This window comes from Oryza glaberrima, chromosome 4 (genome assembly GCF_000147395.1).
Source record: "Oryza glaberrima chromosome 4, OglaRS2, whole genome shotgun sequence".
NCBI classification, from domain to species: Eukaryota; Viridiplantae; Streptophyta; class Magnoliopsida; order Poales; family Poaceae; genus Oryza; species Oryza glaberrima.
The window spans coordinates 17,999,406-18,019,135 of NC_068329.1; the positions used below are offsets into that span (position 1 = coordinate 17,999,406).

The 19,730-nt window shown below is 40.6% G+C and overlaps 2 protein-coding genes across 3 annotated transcripts; both read left to right on the forward strand.

The window, feature by feature from the left end:
• Positions 1 to 2,544: 2,544 nt before the first annotated feature.
• On the forward strand, positions 2,545 to 12,319 carry LOC127769557 (exocyst complex component SEC5B-like). The gene is made up of 21 exons (XM_052295153.1): positions 2,545 to 3,135; positions 3,896 to 4,041; positions 4,433 to 4,527; positions 4,604 to 4,798; positions 4,896 to 5,023; positions 5,118 to 5,276; positions 6,345 to 6,449; positions 6,711 to 6,785; positions 6,879 to 7,016; positions 7,135 to 7,317; positions 7,588 to 7,743; positions 7,841 to 7,964; positions 8,046 to 8,256; positions 8,840 to 8,955; positions 9,054 to 9,279; positions 9,444 to 9,537; positions 10,422 to 10,499; positions 10,839 to 10,895; positions 11,045 to 11,194; positions 11,309 to 11,515; positions 11,807 to 12,319. Exons 1-21 carry the CDS (start codon positions 2,722 to 2,724, stop codon positions 12,047 to 12,049), a joined length of 3,300 nt encoding a protein of 1,099 aa, XP_052151113.1. The 5' UTR covers positions 2,545 to 2,721; the 3' UTR covers positions 12,050 to 12,319.
• A 1,466-nt stretch (positions 12,320 to 13,785) lies between these two features.
• LOC127769558 (fibrillin protein 5 homolog) lies at positions 13,786 to 16,631 on the forward strand. 2 transcript variants are annotated; one of them, XM_052295155.1, is made up of 7 exons: positions 13,786 to 14,279; positions 14,432 to 14,550; positions 14,800 to 14,922; positions 15,360 to 15,458; positions 15,573 to 15,614; positions 15,887 to 15,960; positions 16,178 to 16,631. In XM_052295155.1, the coding sequence occupies exons 1-7, from the start codon at positions 13,988 to 13,990 to the stop codon at positions 16,260 to 16,262; spliced, it is 834 nt and encodes a 277-aa protein (XP_052151115.1). In that variant the 5' UTR covers positions 13,786 to 13,987; the 3' UTR covers positions 16,263 to 16,631. The 2 variants fall into 2 exon arrangements, with proteins under 2 accessions (XP_052151115.1, XP_052151114.1); XM_052295154.1 differs by having other exon boundaries at positions 13,790 to 14,279; positions 15,570 to 15,614.
• The last annotated feature ends 3,099 nt before the right edge of the window (positions 16,632 to 19,730 follow it).

Consider the following 19,730-nt stretch of genomic DNA (forward strand, 5'->3'; position numbering starts at 1 on the left):
GTTTTTTTTCTATGTTAGAAATCGTCGCCTATTAAAGTATATCACAATAAATTAGTAGAGACATAAGAGATCTAACAACCATTCTCTCTCATTTATTGTGTACTACACCATTTTGCAAGAACCATCTCTTCAAAGCAGCAAGATAATTTATATTGTCAACTAAGACGGAATTGAATTAAGCAATACAAGTAACCAAACAGGTCCAAAGTAAATACTCCCTTCATTCCAATATAAGTGCATTATAGTACAAGATATAACATATCATAGTATTACGAATCTAGATAGACGACGTCCTAGTACAACTGTATTCTAGTCCAGGATGTAACATATTCTAGTATTATGAATCTGGATATATAGGCATAGATCCATAGTACTAGGATATGTCACACATTGTACCAGAATGCACTCATATTGGGACATAGAGAGTAAAACTCACTTTCCTCTATAATAATTGATAAGCCATTACTCAAGACATATAAAGCTATCACCTTTGCACATTGTACTACTGCATAATAGCTACATTCATGTTCAATATACAAAACAACACAAAGGCTATATATTACTACCCCCATCCCATTTAAGTGCAGCTGAACATACAAAACAACACAAAGGCTATATATTACTACCCCCATCCCATTTAAGTGCAGCTGAACATACAAAACAACACAAAGGCTATATATTACTACCCCCATCCAGCTGTGGATTTCTGTGTCCAACGTTTGACCGTGCGTCTTATTTGAAAAATTTATGAAAAAAATTAAAAATGCTAGTCACACATAAAGTACTATTCATATTTTATCATCTAATAACAACAAAAATAATAATCATAAAACTTTTTCAAATAAGACAAACGGTTAAACACTGGACACAAACAGTGTGAAACTGCAGTCTTTCTGGGATAGAGGTAGTAGTAGCTAATGTTGAGTTTTGTTAACCTAGATGGGAAGACTATCTTGCGCAAGGCGCCAAACAAAAGCTCTAATTATTTTGGATACACCCGCATTTCAGATCGTAGACCAACAAATGCTTTACCAATTTAATCATATGATGTTTATCCTAAATTTAATTTTTCCCAGAGCAACACACATCATTTTTTTCTATCCAATATTAATGATCAAAATTAGCAAAAGTGGATACCAATTTTATCAGATAAGGTTATCCACCATCTTCATTGAATATTCCTTATCTGGCCACTCCATTCACCCTTATCCATCAATCAAACATACTTAAAATTTGGATAGCCATCTTCTATTGCTGAGGGATATCCCTCTAAATCACACACATGAATCCCCATCATTTGGCTTATCCATTTTATTTTGTAAACAAAAATAATTTATGAATAAAACTTTTCCGTGTTCTTAACGATATAAAAGTAAAGGTTGAAAAATAAACTTCGGTGAAAAAACCCCCTAAAATCAACTACTCCCTCCATTCTAAAATATAAACATTTTTAGCATAGTGTCAAAGTCAAATATTAGTAAGCTTGACTATTAATAGTAAAAATATAAAAAAGATTAATCATGTAAAATTGATGTCACTAGATTTATCATTAAGGCAATGTTTGGCTAATAGGATAGGGAAATAATTTTGCACCCACCAAAAGACATATTTAAATCCTAACCATCCATTCCCCCTCTCCCATTTAATCATAACCCTTCATTCATTTTCCAACCCCGATTCCACTCCCCATTTTCCATTATCCAAACACACCCTAAACAAACTATCAGAATATGCAACTCTTTTTATTTAAAACATCTTACTTTTATAAACATCGTTGGTCAAAGTAGCATCTCTACCGTGACCACCTGAGCTCGCTTCGCCGCCATTGGCAGCCTCCCGAGCTCGCTCCTCCTCCGCCTCCACCGCTGGCCACTCGAGCTCGCTTTGCTGCCGCCGCCCACCCCAGCTAGGTCCGCCTCCGCCGCCGGCCACCTGAGCGAGAGATACTTCCGCCTCCGGTCACCTGAGCGCGCGCGCGAGAGAGAGAGAGCGAAGGGGGACTTGGAGGGATTTGGTTGAGGAATATGTATGACATGTGGTCCCAGGGATTTTTTTTATTTTCTTTGCTGACTAGATTGCCATGTTGGCACCATATGTATAAGCTCAAGTCTAAACTGCTAAGAACAGTGTTTAGGGAGGTTATTTGTCCGGTATAAATACTTGAGGGTATAAAATATTTGGTTTTGTGATTTAGAGGGATAATTCGATTGGCCGTGATAGTTGAGAAGTAAATCATATTTTTTTGTTTCTTTCTGAACGAAAAGACGAGTCTGGTAAGCAAACCACCAGCCACACGCGGACCGGTACGCAAAGGTCTCCGATGCTCGGTCAGCAAAACTGCTGATCCGTAAAATCACCAACGTTCACATGCGCGTTTTCGCCGTTTGCCCCTGCCGAACCGAACTCGCGCTAGAGTACGCCACGGCTGCCGGTAAAACAGGCCAAGAAACGAAACGAAATCTAAATCCCCCATCATCCAGACAACCACGCAGCCGCACACGAGAGAGCGAGAGACAGAGAGCGCGAGCACGGAATGCTCCGCAGATCCAACCGCCGTTCGGTCCCCCGTTCCGTGCAGCTGCACCTGCATATAGAAAAGTAGAAAACCCAAAACTCCGTAGCGAAATCTCTCCTCCTCCACCTCCTCGTCTCTCTCTCCCTCTCTCTCCCCTCTCATCACTCTCTCCCCACCCCCCTCGTCGCCTCGTCCCAGATCCGGACATGGCGAGCGACAGCGACGTCGACGAGGACGAGCTCCTCCAGATGGCGCTGCAGGAGCAGGCGGCGCGTGACCTCAGCCACCAGCGCCCCGCGGGGGCCGGGAAGCCCGTCGTCAACCTCGTCCGTCCCCCTGCCAACTCCTCCCGCGGCGGCGGCGGAGGCGGACGCGGCGGAGGGGGCCCCGCCAAGGCGAGGCAGCCCAGCCGCGGAGGCGGCGACGACGACGACGACTCCGAGGTCGAGATGCTGTCCATTTCCTCCGGGGATGAGGATGGCGCCCCCTCCTCCCGTGACCGTGGCCCCCCGCCCCCCCGCGGCGGCGGCCGCGCCGGGGCACGGCGGGCCGCGTCGAGGGATGATGGGGATTTCGACGACGACGAGCCCAGGAGCTGGAAGCGCGTCGACGAGGCCGAGGTATGTGGGGGGAGATCGGCGAGATCTCGATCTCGGCCGCTCGTCTTCCGTGCTAGTTTTTTGGGGGTCGCGTGCTTTGATGATCCGAAAATTTTGGTTGGTCTCGCGGGTTTGTTAAGGCAGCGAGCCGAGTAGCTTGTTATGAACATGTCAGAATCGTGGTTGACTGCATTTAGCTAGTAGTGTAGGTTATGAAATTTATGCTGGTTTGATCAGTTTGTTTCTGTTCCTTCTGGGGATCGCACAAATTAGCTGTGGTGCTGCAGAGTGGAGCTGCTTGTTGGGTCGCCTGGGGGGGGGATTTAGGTTAATTCCTAAGACTTGCCTATTGGTGTGAACTCTGGGTACTGGTGTGTTTCAATCATTCATGTTGTGTAGTACTATGATATATGGAGGTATAAGGGATTAATTAATGGACTTATAGACAACATTTTTACAAGTTTGCTGGTCTGACACACAATGCTTGGTCATCACATCAATTGCATTTGTGCAGCGTGCATTACTGTTGGCACACTCTTTCGGTATAGTTCATTTTGATTTCCTTCTAGCTGCACATTCATGTTATTCAAACCTCCTCTCTCAGCTTGTTTGAAATTGAATGCCATGCTTTTCATTTTCTCTGTTGTTGCATTTGTTCATGTATCATTTCATATCTGCATTCTCCATATTAGATGTTAAATGCACCAAATACAAACTTCTGTTTTAACATGTTATCTTGTGCTGAATATGCCTAATGTCAGTCTGCCTTTGCTCCACCCAGCTTGCTCGCAGGGTTCGGGAAATGCGTGAAGGGGGGGCAGCTCCTACAGTTGATCAGAAAGCAGCTGCTGCAGCAACTCGGAAGGCACTTACCAATGTACAGACTTTACCTAGAGGAGTAGAAGTTCTGGACCCTTTGGGCCTTGGGTAACTATCTGGATCACAAAACTCATGGTCAATACATGACACGCATCATCTTCTTTTATATATTTTTTCCACATTAATGTACCACTTGACCACTTGATAAACATTTTATAAAATGCAATCACCTCATACATTGATAGTATGTTAGATAGCAAACACATTCGTTGGTTCTAAAATTTTTGAAAGTGAGCTGTACGTAACCTTACTGAAACATCAAACTTTGTATTATCAATATATTTTGGCAGCAACAAGTATTAACCTCATATATATTAATAATGTCCTGCTCTGCATTACCTAGTACATGTGTGGTATGCTCTTTATCATGGAGAATTAAAATTACCAATCCAATGTCCTCTCTATATTCGTGTTTTAATAGCATTTATTTTCTTACCAGAGTCATTGATAATAAGTCTCTGCGATTAATTACTGATGCTTCAGTAAGTTCTGTTTCAAGGGAGAAGGCTCAGGGTTTAGACCCCAGTATGCGAGGTATGCCTTTTGGTCATACATATTATTTCATTCTGTTATCTGTTCTTCCATAACGAGGGTATGTTTTTATTTGCAGAGAAAGTTATATATTCTTCTCCGAATTTTGACCCCAAGGTTTTTCTTTCGTGGGTTCACAAAGATACAAGTGCTGCTGACTTAGAGTCTGGTGCGCTTACCTTGAAAACTGATCTCAAAGGGAGAACACAGCAGAAAAAACAATTAGTCAAGGAGAACTTTGATTGTTTTGTTTCGTGCAAAACCACGATAGATGGTATCTGTTCCTTTTTTTTCTTCTTCTGCTCTGTTGTAGATAATTCTCATGATCTTAATTTTTGCACCTGTTTTTAATACCGCGAGTTTTTCTGCAGATATTGAGTCAAAGCTGAGACAGATAGAGGAAGATCCCGAAGGTGCAGGAACTGCTCACTTGTACTCAGTCACCCAGAAAATTAGTGGTGTAGCAAACCGTGCATTTGAGCCTCTATTTGAGAGGCAGGTATACCAACTAAGTTTTCTCTAGAACTTCATTTCACTAATCATGGTCATTATTACTGCAATTCTTGAGTGCGGTAACGTAAACCGTTGTGCAGGCCCAAGCTGAGAAGATCAGATCTGTTCAAGGAATGCTTCAGAGATTCCGGACATTATTTAACCTGCCAAGTGCAATTCGTGGGAACATTAGAAAAGGAGAATATGACCTAGCTGTCAGGGAGTACCAGAAAGCTAAATCTATTGTTCTTCCTTCTCATGTATGTCAACTTGATTTATTTTATCTGCGTCTGTTATTTGAAGATATTAGAAATGGTGGGAATGATGGGGATGGGTGCCAACTGATCATAGCGCACTATCTGGGGTACCGACACCCGTAAAGTGAAAAACAATGTGATTTAGTGGGAACCACAATACCCATCAGGATTCTTACATTATCACCGTCTTACACTACTTCTAGTTTAGTAACACAAGAGAAACATGTACCCGTTCTTTTTATTTGATGGCTTTGACCTTTCACGGTCCAAGATGTAACTTTGACCATTAGCTATATATTGATATAGTATTACGAGAGTACCTCTCGGGTACATACCTAGTGTTACAGTTTCGTATAGCCAATTTCGAGTTCTCATGTATTGATGTTCAAAGTAACATGGGTTCTAGGATGTCAAATAAGAAAGAAAGGGTATTGTCTGACCTACAGGTAGCATGGGTTTATCAAAGTTTTAATGCGGTTGCATTAACATTTCTGTTGCCCCTGTTTTTCTTTTTGGCTATTTTGTGGGACATCCCTTAACCATTTGGAGATCATGAGAAAAGCATGAAATAGTTTTATGTTGGATTAAAAATGCGATGAAATAGATTTGTGGATTATATTCTCTTTCTTCCTTTCATGATGGCTCATATGCCTGATACATGCTATATGATTTTCTTTGTTTTCCAAGATCAATTATCGTATGCTTCTTTGTTCTTTTCTTGCACAAAAATTTTGCATATTGTTTCCTGTTCATGCCAATTTCTTGCACATGTATTTGGTAATTAATATAACATCATAATAACTAATAACATTACATGATTGATTCACACAAAGATCCAAGAAATCCATAGTTTAGATGGCTCATGCATGTCCATTACTTGATTTTATTATCTCTCTATTGTATGACTTACAAAATCTTGAGTATTTTGATGCTGGAGTAATAGGGACTAAAAATTTAACTATTGTCTTGTGACATCCCTTCTATTTTAGGCACAATACGCCACAACAAATTGTTGCTTAAGCACATCCAGTATTTTTACTATATTCTTTTTATGATGAATAACTGACACAGGTGGGGATACTAAAACGTGTACTTGAGGAAGTGGAAAAGGTAATGCAGGAATTCAGAGGCATGCTTTACAAGTCAATGGAGGATCCTCATCTTGACCTCGCTGAGGTTAGTTGACTTTCCAATATTCAATGTAGAATACTTGAAGTTCCTTACTAGTGTTGATAGTCAAATACTCAAATATCACTCAACTCGCTAATTTTGATTATAGAAATTTTGGTAGTTACATGAGGAAGTTACTTGATACCTACATGTAGGATGCTGCTGGCTGTAAACTGAACTACTGATCGCTAGTTGTTTATATTTATGCTATTTAGATACAATATGATTCAGTTCTACCTGCCTCCTGATTTTCTTGCCAACTGCCAGCTTGAGAACATTGTTCGGCTACTGTTGGAGTTGGAACCTGAGACCGATCCAGTGTGGCATTATCTTAACATTCAGGTTAACGCTCTTGACCAAAATTATCTGTGCTTTATGTCATGGCCATACTTGCTTGTACCACTACTTATATGTTCTATCTTCATATCTTCTCAGAATAGCAGGATCCATGGATTGTTTGAAAAATGCACCTTAGATCATGAAGCACGAATGGAGGTTCTACAGAATAAAATTCGTGAGAAAATACTATCTGATGCAAAATGGAGGCAATTGCAACAAGATTCAAATAAATCAGTGAGTAGTTTGGGTTCAGCATAGCACTCATTTGATCATCTACTATGATGCTACAAATTTACATGGTATTTGCACCTTGTCTTAGTTAACATGGCACATGTTCCTTATGTTTGCATAGTTGGAAGTTGATTCTGCTACCGGTGACTCTTTTCAAGATGATCAACTGTCAACAAATATTATGGCTGATGAAGCTGATAGCTTAAGGGCAGCCTACATTCGTAGGTTAACTGCTGTACTTATCCAGCATGTTCCTGCATTCTGGAGATTAGCTTTATCTGTCTTCAGTGGAAAATTTGCAAAGGTATGAATGGGTTTAGCTTTAACATTTGTCAGATATAGTTAAGATCTTGCTCCAAAACATATGAATACATATGAACCTTTTCATCCCACCTCTTCTCATAGATTGCAATGCGTATGAAATAAGCGCCTTTTATATATATATTTTTCATATAGTGTATTCTGAAATACTGTGCCTGCTTCATGTCACCTCATGAAAAATGAGAACCGCCATCTTTTTATGATTTATGAGAAAGACTTACATGAATTTGTTAACCGTATCTATTGTTTACAGGCAGCTGCGGGGAATGTACTTTCTGATTCTGATATGAATACAAAACAGAGTGTAAATAAGACTGATGATAAAGGTGGAGAAGCAAAGTACACAAACCATACTCTTGATGAAGTTGCTAGTATGGTTCGTGCTACTGTATCTGCTTTTGACACCAAGGTAGAGTTACTGCATGTTTTGCAATTCTAACATTTAATCAGAACCCTTAGTGGTTTGATTGTATTTGTTACAATTAAGCATGTTTTTATATCAACAGGTTCAGAATACTTTCCGTGATTTTGAGGAATGTAACATTCTTCGTCAGTTCATGGGTGATACTATAAAAGAAATAGCTAAGGCTTGCCTTACTCTTGAAGGGAAGGATTCATCTCCAACTGCTGGTATATTTTATTGCCCTTTTTTAGAACTGTAGATACACTTAACTTCTTTTGTATACTGAATGTGGTTAACAATAATTCCAGTGAAAATGTTGCGGGCCCTTCATTATGAAATAACGAAGCTTTACATTCTACGACTTTGTTCATGGATGCGGGCAACAACTAAGGAGATATCGAAATATGAGACCTGGTTTACTTTAACCACCCTTGAGAGGAACAAATCTCTATATGCAATTTCAAGCATGCCCTTGGAGTTCCGTGATATCATAGTTTCGGCAATGGACCGCATTGATTTGTAAGCATATTTTTTGTTCAATATTGCACTTTCTCTGATGATATCTTATGCATGCTGTAGGTATAATTGTTTGTGCTATTAATGGGTAGTTTATGATTTCAATACTGTCTGTGGAATCTAATAATGGGGAATTGGGGATATTTAGTACAGTAATATTTTGCCATTGTGTTAGTCGAAAATAGATTAGATACATGCTTTTTAAAAGCCATGGCAATGACAAACAGACCTAAGCATAAGATTTGTCCTAAAGTAATTGTTAGGTGTGCTTCACATAATGAATACTTCTAGTTTGTTAGTTCATATCATATCATGGCTATGAAATCAGTTCTTCGTTGTGATTTATAATGGTTTGCTTACAATCCTATTCACTGTAAGAGAACTGAATGTTGTTTTCGACTTGTTAATAAAAGAATGATAATAAATATCAAATTGTATATTGAAATAACTGCATTTGAAGTGTGCATTTTTACATTCAAGATCAATCTAAGTCTTGAGGTGACTAGTTTTATAACCAGCCATCAATATCGTGCCTTCATTTTTTATGGTTTCGAACTGCCTCCTGATCTATGCTTTTCTATTGCAGTATGGTTCTTAATCTGAGGAGTGAGACTGCCAAGTCTTACGATATTTCTCAACACCTCCATGAAATTCATGAATCTGTCAGACTTGCATTTCTAAATTCTTTTCTGGATTTTGCTGGTATGGATTTTCTTTGTAACGTAACTACTGAAGGTCTTACAAATTTTGTATCTAATTGTTGCATCATCCATTATTGACAAGCTGTGTTAGTGCATCAGGTTATCTGGAGAGGTTTGGAGGGGAACTAGCTCAGAACAGATCAAATAAAGAAAACAACCATACCCAAAATGGATATGTAAATGGTACTAACAGTGAAACATCTGCTGGCATGGATGGGGACTTGTACAAGAAGCTGTTGGTTGTTCTGAGTAACATTGGATATTGTAAAGCTGAACTTTCAGATGAACTGTATACCAAATACAGGCACATTTGGTCCCCAGTCAGGTACCCGATCATCTTAGCTTATGTTCCACTAACATTGTCTTACTGTCCTTTATAATTTTTGGTGCGAGTCGTTATCCCTGAATAGATTGATTGAAAGCTTGTTATTTCATCTAGAAGCAATGCTTTGATACATTTGCTTCACTCAGTTAGTGTTCCTCTCTCAGGGATAATGATGAGCGTAGTGCTGACATGCGAGATCTGATGACTTCTTTCTCAGCACTTGAGGAGAAAGTCCTGGAACAGTATACATTTGCAAAGGTATGGTAGAAAATCCAGAATTGTTGATTAATCATTATTGGCCAAAAGATTTAGTTATAACCATGTTAGCTTTAATCCTTTCGTGTCTTGGTGTGCAAAGTTACAAGTTTGAAACACCTGATTTAGCCCACTATTTGTTCTTCAGTAGTGGTATGCCCAAAAAGGCCTTAATGGAAGTAATGATCACTTCTTTTTCTGAAGTTGTTCTATGGGAATATCTGCGTAGACATGCACATGCCTCTATGCGTTTACTGGTTGATCTGATGTGAATCAAATGAAGCATGTAACTTATTGCATGTTTATTCAAGATCCGTTGCAATATGTAGTCCTAAATAACTAATAGCTAGATCAAAATGTGCATAGTTCTATTTTCTGTGACTGAAGCATTTTATTATTGATACCCTAGTTAATGTGCTAGTTTTGGATTTATTACTACCTCCATATTTTAATGTATGACGGCGTTGACTTTTTGACCAACGTTTGACCATTCGTCTTATTCAAAAAATTTATGTAATTATCATTTATTTTATTATGACTTCATTCGTCATCAAATGTTCTTTAAGCATGACAAATATTTTCATATTTGCACAAAAATTTTGAATAAAACGAATGGTCAAACGGTGGTTGAAAAGTCAACGGCATCATACATTAAAATACGGAGGGAGTACTAGTTATTACTCTGGAATATGTCAGATGTTTGTCAACTTCATAGATTATCATATTGTTTGATGACTAGGATAACTTTAATTCAAAATTGTTTGGAATGCCTACAGTGGAAGTTCATATATCATGCTTGATAGTAGCATGATTTTTGGGGCTATAAATTCGGAGTCTATGCACATTTTGCTATCTTCCTTTGCTTTACCCTAATTTTTGTTTTGTAGTCGAACTTGATCAGAAATGCTGCACGAAACTATCTGTTGGATTATGGGATTCACTGGGGAGCAGCACCAGCAGTAAAGGTATGTAGCATAATTAAGATAATCGTACTGATGTTAACGCTTCCAAATGTGTACCACTAAAAAAAACTGAAAACAACCAATAGTATACTACTGATGGATAGTCTGTAACTTTGTATATGCAGTTCAGTTGCATGTACTATATTATTTGCTGCAAGAAAATTATCATAATATTTTGTGCCTGCATTGCTATGTGCTGGCCATGGCTAGTAGTTGTGGGCGCATATTAATGGTAGCCTCATATAACAGTTGTACGACTGCCTTTGTTATCTTACATGAAATTAACATCTTGATAATGCTCTTGTGGCATTTACATTCTATCACAAATTATTCTTCTCGCAGGGCATTCGAGATGCAGCTCTTGATTTACTGCACATCCTTGTAGCTGTACACGCAGAGGTTTCCATTTCTACATTTCCCCTGATTATTAAAATTGTGCATCTCTCCTTCGCACTGGATGTACATCAATTACTGATAAATCATAAATTTACTTCAATTGCTCTTTACATACTTTCTTCTTTGATGGAATACTGTATCTGTGGTTTCAGGTCTACTCCGGTGCTAGGCCTCTGCTGGAAAAGGCGATGACAATTTTGGTAGAGGGTTTGATTGATATCTTCCTCAGTATTTTCCATGAGAATAAGACCAAAGAACTCAGAATGTTGGACGCAAATGGTTTTTGTCAGCTCATGCTTGAGGTACTAATTTTGTTTCTTTTAGCTTCAACTGCATTAGCCTCTTCAGAGTCTTAAGTTGTGTAAACGATTCAATTATGAACTTAAAGAACTGTTCTGTTTGTTTTACGGGTGCAGCTCGAGTATTTTGAGACTATATTACGGACATACTTATCAACTGAGGCAGAGCAGGCTTTGAGATCCTTACAAGAGAATTTATTGGAGAAGGCCTGTGAAAGTGTGACTGAAGCCTTGGAGAATCCTGGACACCACCGTCGACCAACTCGTGGCAGTGAGGATGCTGCATCAGATGATAGACAATCAGTATCACCTGATGATCTGCTTGTAAGTTCTAAAAGATGTAGAACATATGGATTAATTCTTGCATCAGTGACAACTGAATAACACTTCCAGTAGGTTCTGTTGCATTAAATCTGCCAAATATACATCCCGTTTGCGTTAGGCATCTATGTTCTCATTGCCCTGGATTTTGAATTTTGGAAAACACTAAGTCAGGACTTCTGGTGCTTTCATCATCTAATTATGGGAAGCTCTCTTTAGTGAAAGTTTCATCCTGTTCTGATTTTGCAAGGGAGCATGGCTAACCAGGAACTATTTATTTTTTATTTTTCCCAGGCACTTGCTCAGCAATGCAGTAGCGATTTGCTTCAAGGGGAGCTGGAGAAAACCCGGTTAAATATTGCGTGCTTTATGGAGTCAACTCTTCAATCAACGCCTGCACCGGCTGGATCAAAACCTGCTGCTTATCAGTCATACAAAGCACCTGCGACACACCAACCAGTTCAAGTGTCCTCCCCAAGTTTTAGAAGGCAGCAGACAAGTACAAATTCACCTGCAGCCTCGAGGCGGCGTCGATGAAGAAAATGCATCATGTTGAGAGAACCATTCCTTCATCTACGTGCCTCTTCCCTAAATTCTCCTCTTTCTTTGTTCATCTTTCCCATGCTTTCGTTTGTTACCTGTAATTAGCATCATGTTGTCATGTATTATGAATTTTGACCCATTCTTTTGGTGTTGTAAGATAAAAGGGGTGTACAGGGGTTGCTGTACGGGGCTATCTACTTGTATAATTTCCATGAGCCTGGAAATATTGTCGCCATTTTTTCTAAAGACACCATCTCAACTTAACTTTCTGGAACTGAGTGTCAGATTTGTCGGTGGCTGACGAACTCATTAGTCATTACCACCATTGGACCTCACTCTTCCGATTTTCTATGCGGACTTAAATGTGTCTTGTACCAGGCTGAAACGCTAGTTGGAGCACGCGATCGATCTTATTTGATTCGTGGATCTGAATACCTTTCTTTAGTCTAATGTAACATGTTTTTTTCTTCCTTCTCGATCGATCATTTTGCTGTTTATACGACTAAACGCGGAAGCCCCCCATCCCCCTTTGTTTTGTTGATTAGTTCTTTTTGTTTGAATCAAATTATTACATTCTTGATCGATAATGATCTCTTCCTCTTATCCTGCTGTCAAAATTCCTGAACTCCTGCACGCACCACGCACTACACGATTACATTATCCACAAAACCACCTTGCATTACACCCCCAGTTGTTATATTTACCCAAAGATTCGGCCATTGCATCCATGTTCTCCATGCATGGCTGCACCTGAACTTGTCCTGCACTCCTGCTGCTCCACCATCGCTCGCACGTGCCCCAGGATCAATGAGCCTCTCGTGGCCCTTTTTCTTTTCTTTTTTAAAATTCCCCTCCTCCAGCTGTGTCCGGTGGTGTCTCATCTCTCATGTGCCTGTTGATAGATACTCGGGCTTTCGGGCTTTGTTTAGTTCTCAAAATTTGTTTTCCAAAAACATCACATTAAAATTTTTGGACATATACATAGAGCATTAAATATAATAAAATAAAAAATTAGTTGCACAGTTTCTATGAAAATCGCGAGACGAATCTTCTGAGCCTAATTAGACCATGATTAGGCATAAGTGCTACAGTAACCCACATGTGCTAATAACGGATTAATTAGACTTAATAAATTCGTCTCGCAGTTTCCAGGAAAGTCATGAAATTAGTTTTTTCATTCATGTCTGAAAACTCCTTTCGACATCTGGTCAAACATCTGATGTGACACCTAAAATTTTTTTTTTCATGAACTAAACAAGGCCAACAAGTCATCAGACTGTGAGGCCCCCTTTGAATTGGAGGAAAAATGGAGGAAAAACAAAGGAATTGAAATCCTACACTATTCATGCCTTTGATTCGTAGGAACAAGAAAAGGAAAAACGTAGGAAACTTTTCTATTCCTACAATTCTAGAGCAAAAACGTAGGAAAGTTAACATCCACTTTAACCTCTTGGAAAACTTTCCTTAAGTCTATCTCTCTCATTTGATTCCTGCATTTTTCCTGCGGTCTAATCAAACAGTCATTCCTATATTTTTTTCGTGTTTTGCAATCCTCTGTTTTACACTTGTATTCCTACCAAAATCTTGTGTTTTTCCTATTCCTCCGTTTTTCAATCCCGCGATTAAAGGGGCCCTGAATAGGTGATACCCTGTGCTTGTACTACTGTCTACTGCTCCCTCCCTCCATCCCTTGCTCGCTCGCGCCACAACGTTATCCTCTCCTCGTAGATGTGGCCACAGTTTTTGCAGCCGGAACGAGCTGTCCAGGCTACTACTCCTACTAGTCATCTCCCACCCACTTATCACGAGGCTAACCCGCATGGGCGCGCGCCAAGGAGGCGGGAGGAGTAGCACACCGCCACCATCACCAGCAGCAGCATGGTGCAGCTGAGCCGCCGCCGGCACCGCGAGCACGCTCCATAGCCCTCTGCCATGGCGGCAGCTTCCGTCCTCCTCCTCCTCCCTTCCCCCTTCCTCCGTCCGTCGTCCCCGGCGCACCGCGCGCGCTGCGGCATTGCCACCACGACGACGACGAGCACGAGCGGGAGGAGGGGGCTCTTCCTCTTCGCCTCGCGCTGTTGCCCCGGCCCACGGCGACGCGCGCCGGCGGCGGCGGTGCCTCCCGAGCACGGCTTGTCCCAGCCCCAGCCACAGGCGCGGGCGGTGGGCTCGTACGAGGCCGCCCTCGGCGACGCCAAGGACGCGCTCTACGCCGCTCTGGAAGGTTCCATCTCTCTCTCTCTCTCTCTCTCGCGCGCGCCTGTTGCTGCTGCCTGCTGCTGATTGTCAACTGTAGCAGCGTCGCTGTTCGATCGATTCGCTGGCAGCCTATTGATTAATTTTATTTTTTTGCCTGTTTGATGCTTTGGAGGAAAGGCATGAACAGAGGGATATTCGGGATGACCTCCGAGAAAAGGTCGGAGATTCACGCACTGGTAGAGCTCCTCGAGTCCAAGAACCCAACGCCGGAGCCAACCGACAAGCTGCAGGACAAGGTATTACTACATACATGCCACTTTCCACCAATGCGCTTATGCTACTACTAATCAATTCGAGCGTTAATTTGGAAGTCTGATCACCTGATATTGATCAGGATTTTCTTTATCTTTTGAGTTTATGATGAGCAGGGATTGTTGTTAGAATCTAGGTGGAAATAGGTGTGTACTAGTTTAAGATAAACAAATGTAGTATGAAATTGCCTCTTTGGTAATGTTACTGATAGTTTGGTGTTGAGACGATGGAAGGTGGATGGATGCTGGAGGCTCGTCTATAGCACGATTTCGATACTGGGGAAGAAGAGGACAAAGTTGGGACTGAGAGATTTCATCAGCTTAGGAGATTTCTTCCAGATGATTGATGTCAAAGAGGTTAGTGAAATTTACCGAGAAATGTTGTCAAGCCAAATTGGTAATGTTGGTGCTGTGCTTGTTTGCTGTATGGCTTGTTCTATGTTTATGCCTGAATTTACAAGTTTTTTATCGGTGTATTTCTCCTATGTTGTATAGAGTTTGATTGAGTAGAATTTGACTTCAGTACTCTTCAATTCTTGGACAATACCAAAATGATCAAAACTTATGTTGGCTAATGGCTACCGCAACGGAAGTACATGACAAATGCTCTGTTTCCTAAAAAGACAAAGTACATGCTTTTGTGCTATAAGCCTATTAACTATGAAGTAAATGTTATTGAAAAAGAACAGTGAATATTGTTACATGATTTTTATACTGGCAAACCAAGTCAGTTTTGATTTTTGATATATCTTGAAATAAATGGAGATTTAGCATCACCTTCTCTACACCCAAAGGAAAAGGCGGTAAATGTGATAAAATTCAGTGCAAGGGCGTTGAAGATATTATCTGGCCAACTTACTATTGAAGCTTCGTACAAGATAACTACTAAAACAGTAAGGATTCTATCTGCTTCTCATCATTGGTTACATCGTCCTAGAAATTTTTGGAACCTGACCACTTAAATTCTGAAGCACATTATTCTTTTATCCAATTTTTGTTTTCAGAAGGTTGATATCACGCTTGATAGTTCGACCATCACTCCTGATCAGGTATAATTCATGATATTTTCACTTAGAAACTAGCTTCATATACATAAGCAGTACTTCAATACTATTGGAAGGGTAGAGTTATGAGTCAAAACTTTTGTAACAAATCTTTTTACAAATAACCTTGAGCAGAGGCACATTGTTTTCCTTCACAGGATGCATGTGCAACTGTGTGTGATGTCTATTTTCTTCTATGGACATAAGTAACCATTTTAATTACACCATGTAAAGCAACTGTAATTTTCTCTGATGTTCACTTTGACTGTCATGTGCAGCTGATGAATATTTTCCAGAAGAACTATGATATGCTCCTTGCTATATTCAACCCAGAAGGCTGGCTAGAGATAACGTATCCTTTTCGGCTTATGTGAAACTGTTTTATTCTTCGCTGTTTTTCTAATTTTACAATCTCTGCTACAAATCACTAGTTTCCCTACGCTACAATTTTTCTTTCCAGAAGTGGTGTGGATGCTTTTAACACCAATAATTTCGGGTAGCACATGTATAGCAGCAGAGTAACCCAATTTGCATCCAGATTCCAGAGTTCTCCTCAACATTTTGGTCAGATACGTTGATGAATCTCTACGGATAGGAAGAGATGACAAGGCAAACATCTTTGTGCTGGAGAGGGCAGACCCCTCAGAAGTTTGACAAGATTTATCTGAAGCAAAATGCCTGCATATACATGGACATTCCGGCAAAGATGCCTTTGCACATACCCGTCCTGTAACACGGTGGTTTTTAACAGCCAGTGCAGATCGTGAGCTCAACTTTCCATTTGCGTTAGATTATACTACTGCTATTTTTTTTTCTTTCTGGAGCAAAAGGCATTTCCCTTTGCGACAAAATCATGCAAGCTGGGAAAGCTCATGCAAGTTCAGTTACACTACATAGAGAATTGGTACATTAAGAACTGGTGTACTTTTGAATTTTGAAATACACCATTTTCAATTATTCATCCTTGTAAGACATAATCTAATGAGTGTACAGCTTGGCAAATGGCAATACCCTTTAGACAAAGTTGTTGTTGTTTTTTTTTTTTTTTTAAATGATCGCTGGGTGATCCCTTATATCAGCTCTTTGTTCCTGCCACGCCATGCGTCATGTAATAATAACTGGGCGGAAAGAAATTCTTGCGTTATGTCATTTTGGTGGAGCTTTGCACCTTTCAACAAGGACATCTCTCTTCGAGTCTTTGCCTCGGGTAGAGACTGGAAATGCCGGAAAATATTTTAAGCCCTTGATGTTGCATATTCTCATTTTTTATACAGTCACGTGGAGCATTCAAAGTCAAACTGAACATCACATGGAGAAAAAGCAACATATCAAACTACACAAAGTGATATAACACTGAATTTGTTATTTTTGTTTTTCCATGTTTGTGAAGGGATATGTAGCACAACTCGTTTATGTTTGTCCATTTTTTTTTATAAAAAGTTTCATAACTATTTGTACTATGTGCAACAAACATTTTAAAATAAGGTATGCGATAAATATACTTCCGTAAGAAAGCATCTTTATCTACAGTCTAAAGGTGCATTAATATTCGATGGTCGAAAGAAGCTAGCATCGAGATTCTCTCTACCTATTATCTAAAGATGCATCATTTATATTTGACGGCTAAAAGAAATTATCATCAAGATTATCTCTATCTATTGTCTAAAGACGCATCATCATCTTTGATCATCAAAAGAAGCCATCATCAAGATTCCTGAAAAGGCCTATATAAAAATCCCAAGAGAAGCCAAGAGAAGTGAGGATCCACTTTTGGAAATGCTAGACTTTGTTTGCATTATATATAGAGTGACTCTAATCCATAGAGGAACGTGGAGAGCTCCTTCTTGCGCGTCGAGCCACCATCGTCCTTGTTGGCTCCCGCTCATCATCATCCAAATCTAGAGTCGGCCTCAAAGTGCACCGTCCAATAGTGGCATGGCATCATAGCCATCGGGAAGAGGTGGCGAGACGAGGTGGCAATTCGTTGGGCGCAAGACCGATGACCTCCCTCAACTGCCACCAAGCGAAACAACAGGTCGTGGGAGCCCTGGGCGGTAGAAGCAGTAACAGGTTGTGCGGGTTGAGGCCACATCTATCTTGCCTCCACTGAGTGCGGTAAGCTTCACAACATTCCCTATTCACCGCTTCCGTGGGCACTTCTCGAGCCGCCGCCGTCGTTGCCATTCATCCATGCTACCAAGCTTCGAGGATGTTGCCTCCATAATTGGATCCATGGTGCCGAGCTTCAGGCTATTGCCACCACCGAGGATTTCACGCCAAGCTCCTTGGCCGCCATCACCACGAGCCCCTTTCGAGCTCCTTCCAAGTTGTCGCCTGGTGTCGCCCGGGTCACGCTGTCCGCTCCTCCTCCACCACCGTTGACAACCACAACACCATCCTCTCCGGCCACCCACCTCTACCGCCGCATTCATGCAGACGGCTGGCGAGTTCGAGCTCGCCGGGTCTCTTGCCACCCTCCTCTTCTTCTCCGCTGCCACGAACCACCAGAGCCCCTCGTCGTCAACCTCCCAGTCTCCCACTGTCGCTGCGGCCTCCAGCGGACGGGCTCGCCAGCCACCGCTCCTTTCCCTGCCAACTAGCTCCCGGGGAAGAGAGGGGATAAGTGGAAGTCCACTTACATGTGGCCCCTACATGTATTTTTTTTTCTAACTAGAATGCCACGTCAGCAAAAACAACTATCCATACTGTCTTACACCGTTATTCAACCCAGTTTTGCAAAACATCAGGGTTCGAAATTTCTAGTATCGCGGTTTGAGGATACGATTCAAAACGTTAACATGAGGGACCTAAAGGGAACTTATTCTTCCCCGACAATTATACCGGCTCTCATGGGCCTACATGAGTCGCCAGGTGGTGTAGTTGGGCCTGCATTGAGTGGTTGAGTCGCGAAAGGAAGCCCATACCAATGGTAGCGCGCGAACCAAATTATACGGGCTTTGTTGGGCCTGCAATAGCGGAATTAATCCAGCCCAGTGACGTCTCTTTCTTCTCCGGGATCGATCGCCGGCAAATTAAACCTCGATCTAGCGGTGAGCTAGCGCCATGGGGCATGATAATGGTCGCAGAGGTGAAGTCAAAATTGGTGTGCCTCTCATTCAACGATCAACTTCAGATCTAGACTCACCCAAACCCCTTAATTTGAAGCCACATAGCATGCAAAACAAGAGATCAGTATTAGGAGGCACATACGCGTGGCGTGATCTAGCAAAGTGTGTTGATCTCTCTTGTTCTCTTTGTGAAGCAAGGGCATATGAGTGCCTCTGCTGCCCACGCTTAGTTCTCTCAAAATAAACCGTCGCAAGTTTTTTTCTAAAAGCTTTGAAATGTACCTATAATATAATTTTAGTTCAACTACAATATAATTGTACTATGGTGGTGTTTGAATCTCCTGAAGATGAAGATGAAGATGAAGATTAAGTGTTTCACGTAAAACGAGATGGTAATAATGTGTGATTAATTAAGTTTTAATTATTACAAACTTGAAAAACGGATTGATTCGATAGTTTAGAACAACTTTCATATAGAAAGTTTTCGCACGAAAAGCACTGTTTAGCAGTTTGAAAAGCGTGCCACGAGTATCTAAAATTTAATCCAAAAGTTTTTGGAGAAAATAACATGGCATATATATAACTATACCATAACCTCTAAATAATTTATGTATGAAGTTACAGGTATTTTTTTGATACTTGTATATAAATTACATAAAAGTTATTTATAATGTGATTATAATATAGTTATATAGTGTAGTTACAGTACAATTACATTATAATTATATTGAATTTTTTTAATAAAAAACTCGTATAGTCTCTAAATAAATCGTCGAGGGTTGTCAAAAACACACTTAAATCTTTCTTGTTTAACCAGTGATGGAAAAGTTTTTTAAACTAGTATTTGCTATAGAAATTTCATCATCAATTTACTGTAAATATATTGAAATTTAATGAAGTTTTCGTCGGTGAGCCCGGGCGGTGGCTCCGCCGCTGTGTTTAATAAAGAACGATGTGCAACAAAATCTCATATAACCATGGATATTCGGATGACAAAAACCGGGCCGAAGAGTAGTCATATTCATCCGTCCACGATCGATCCATTCGATCGATC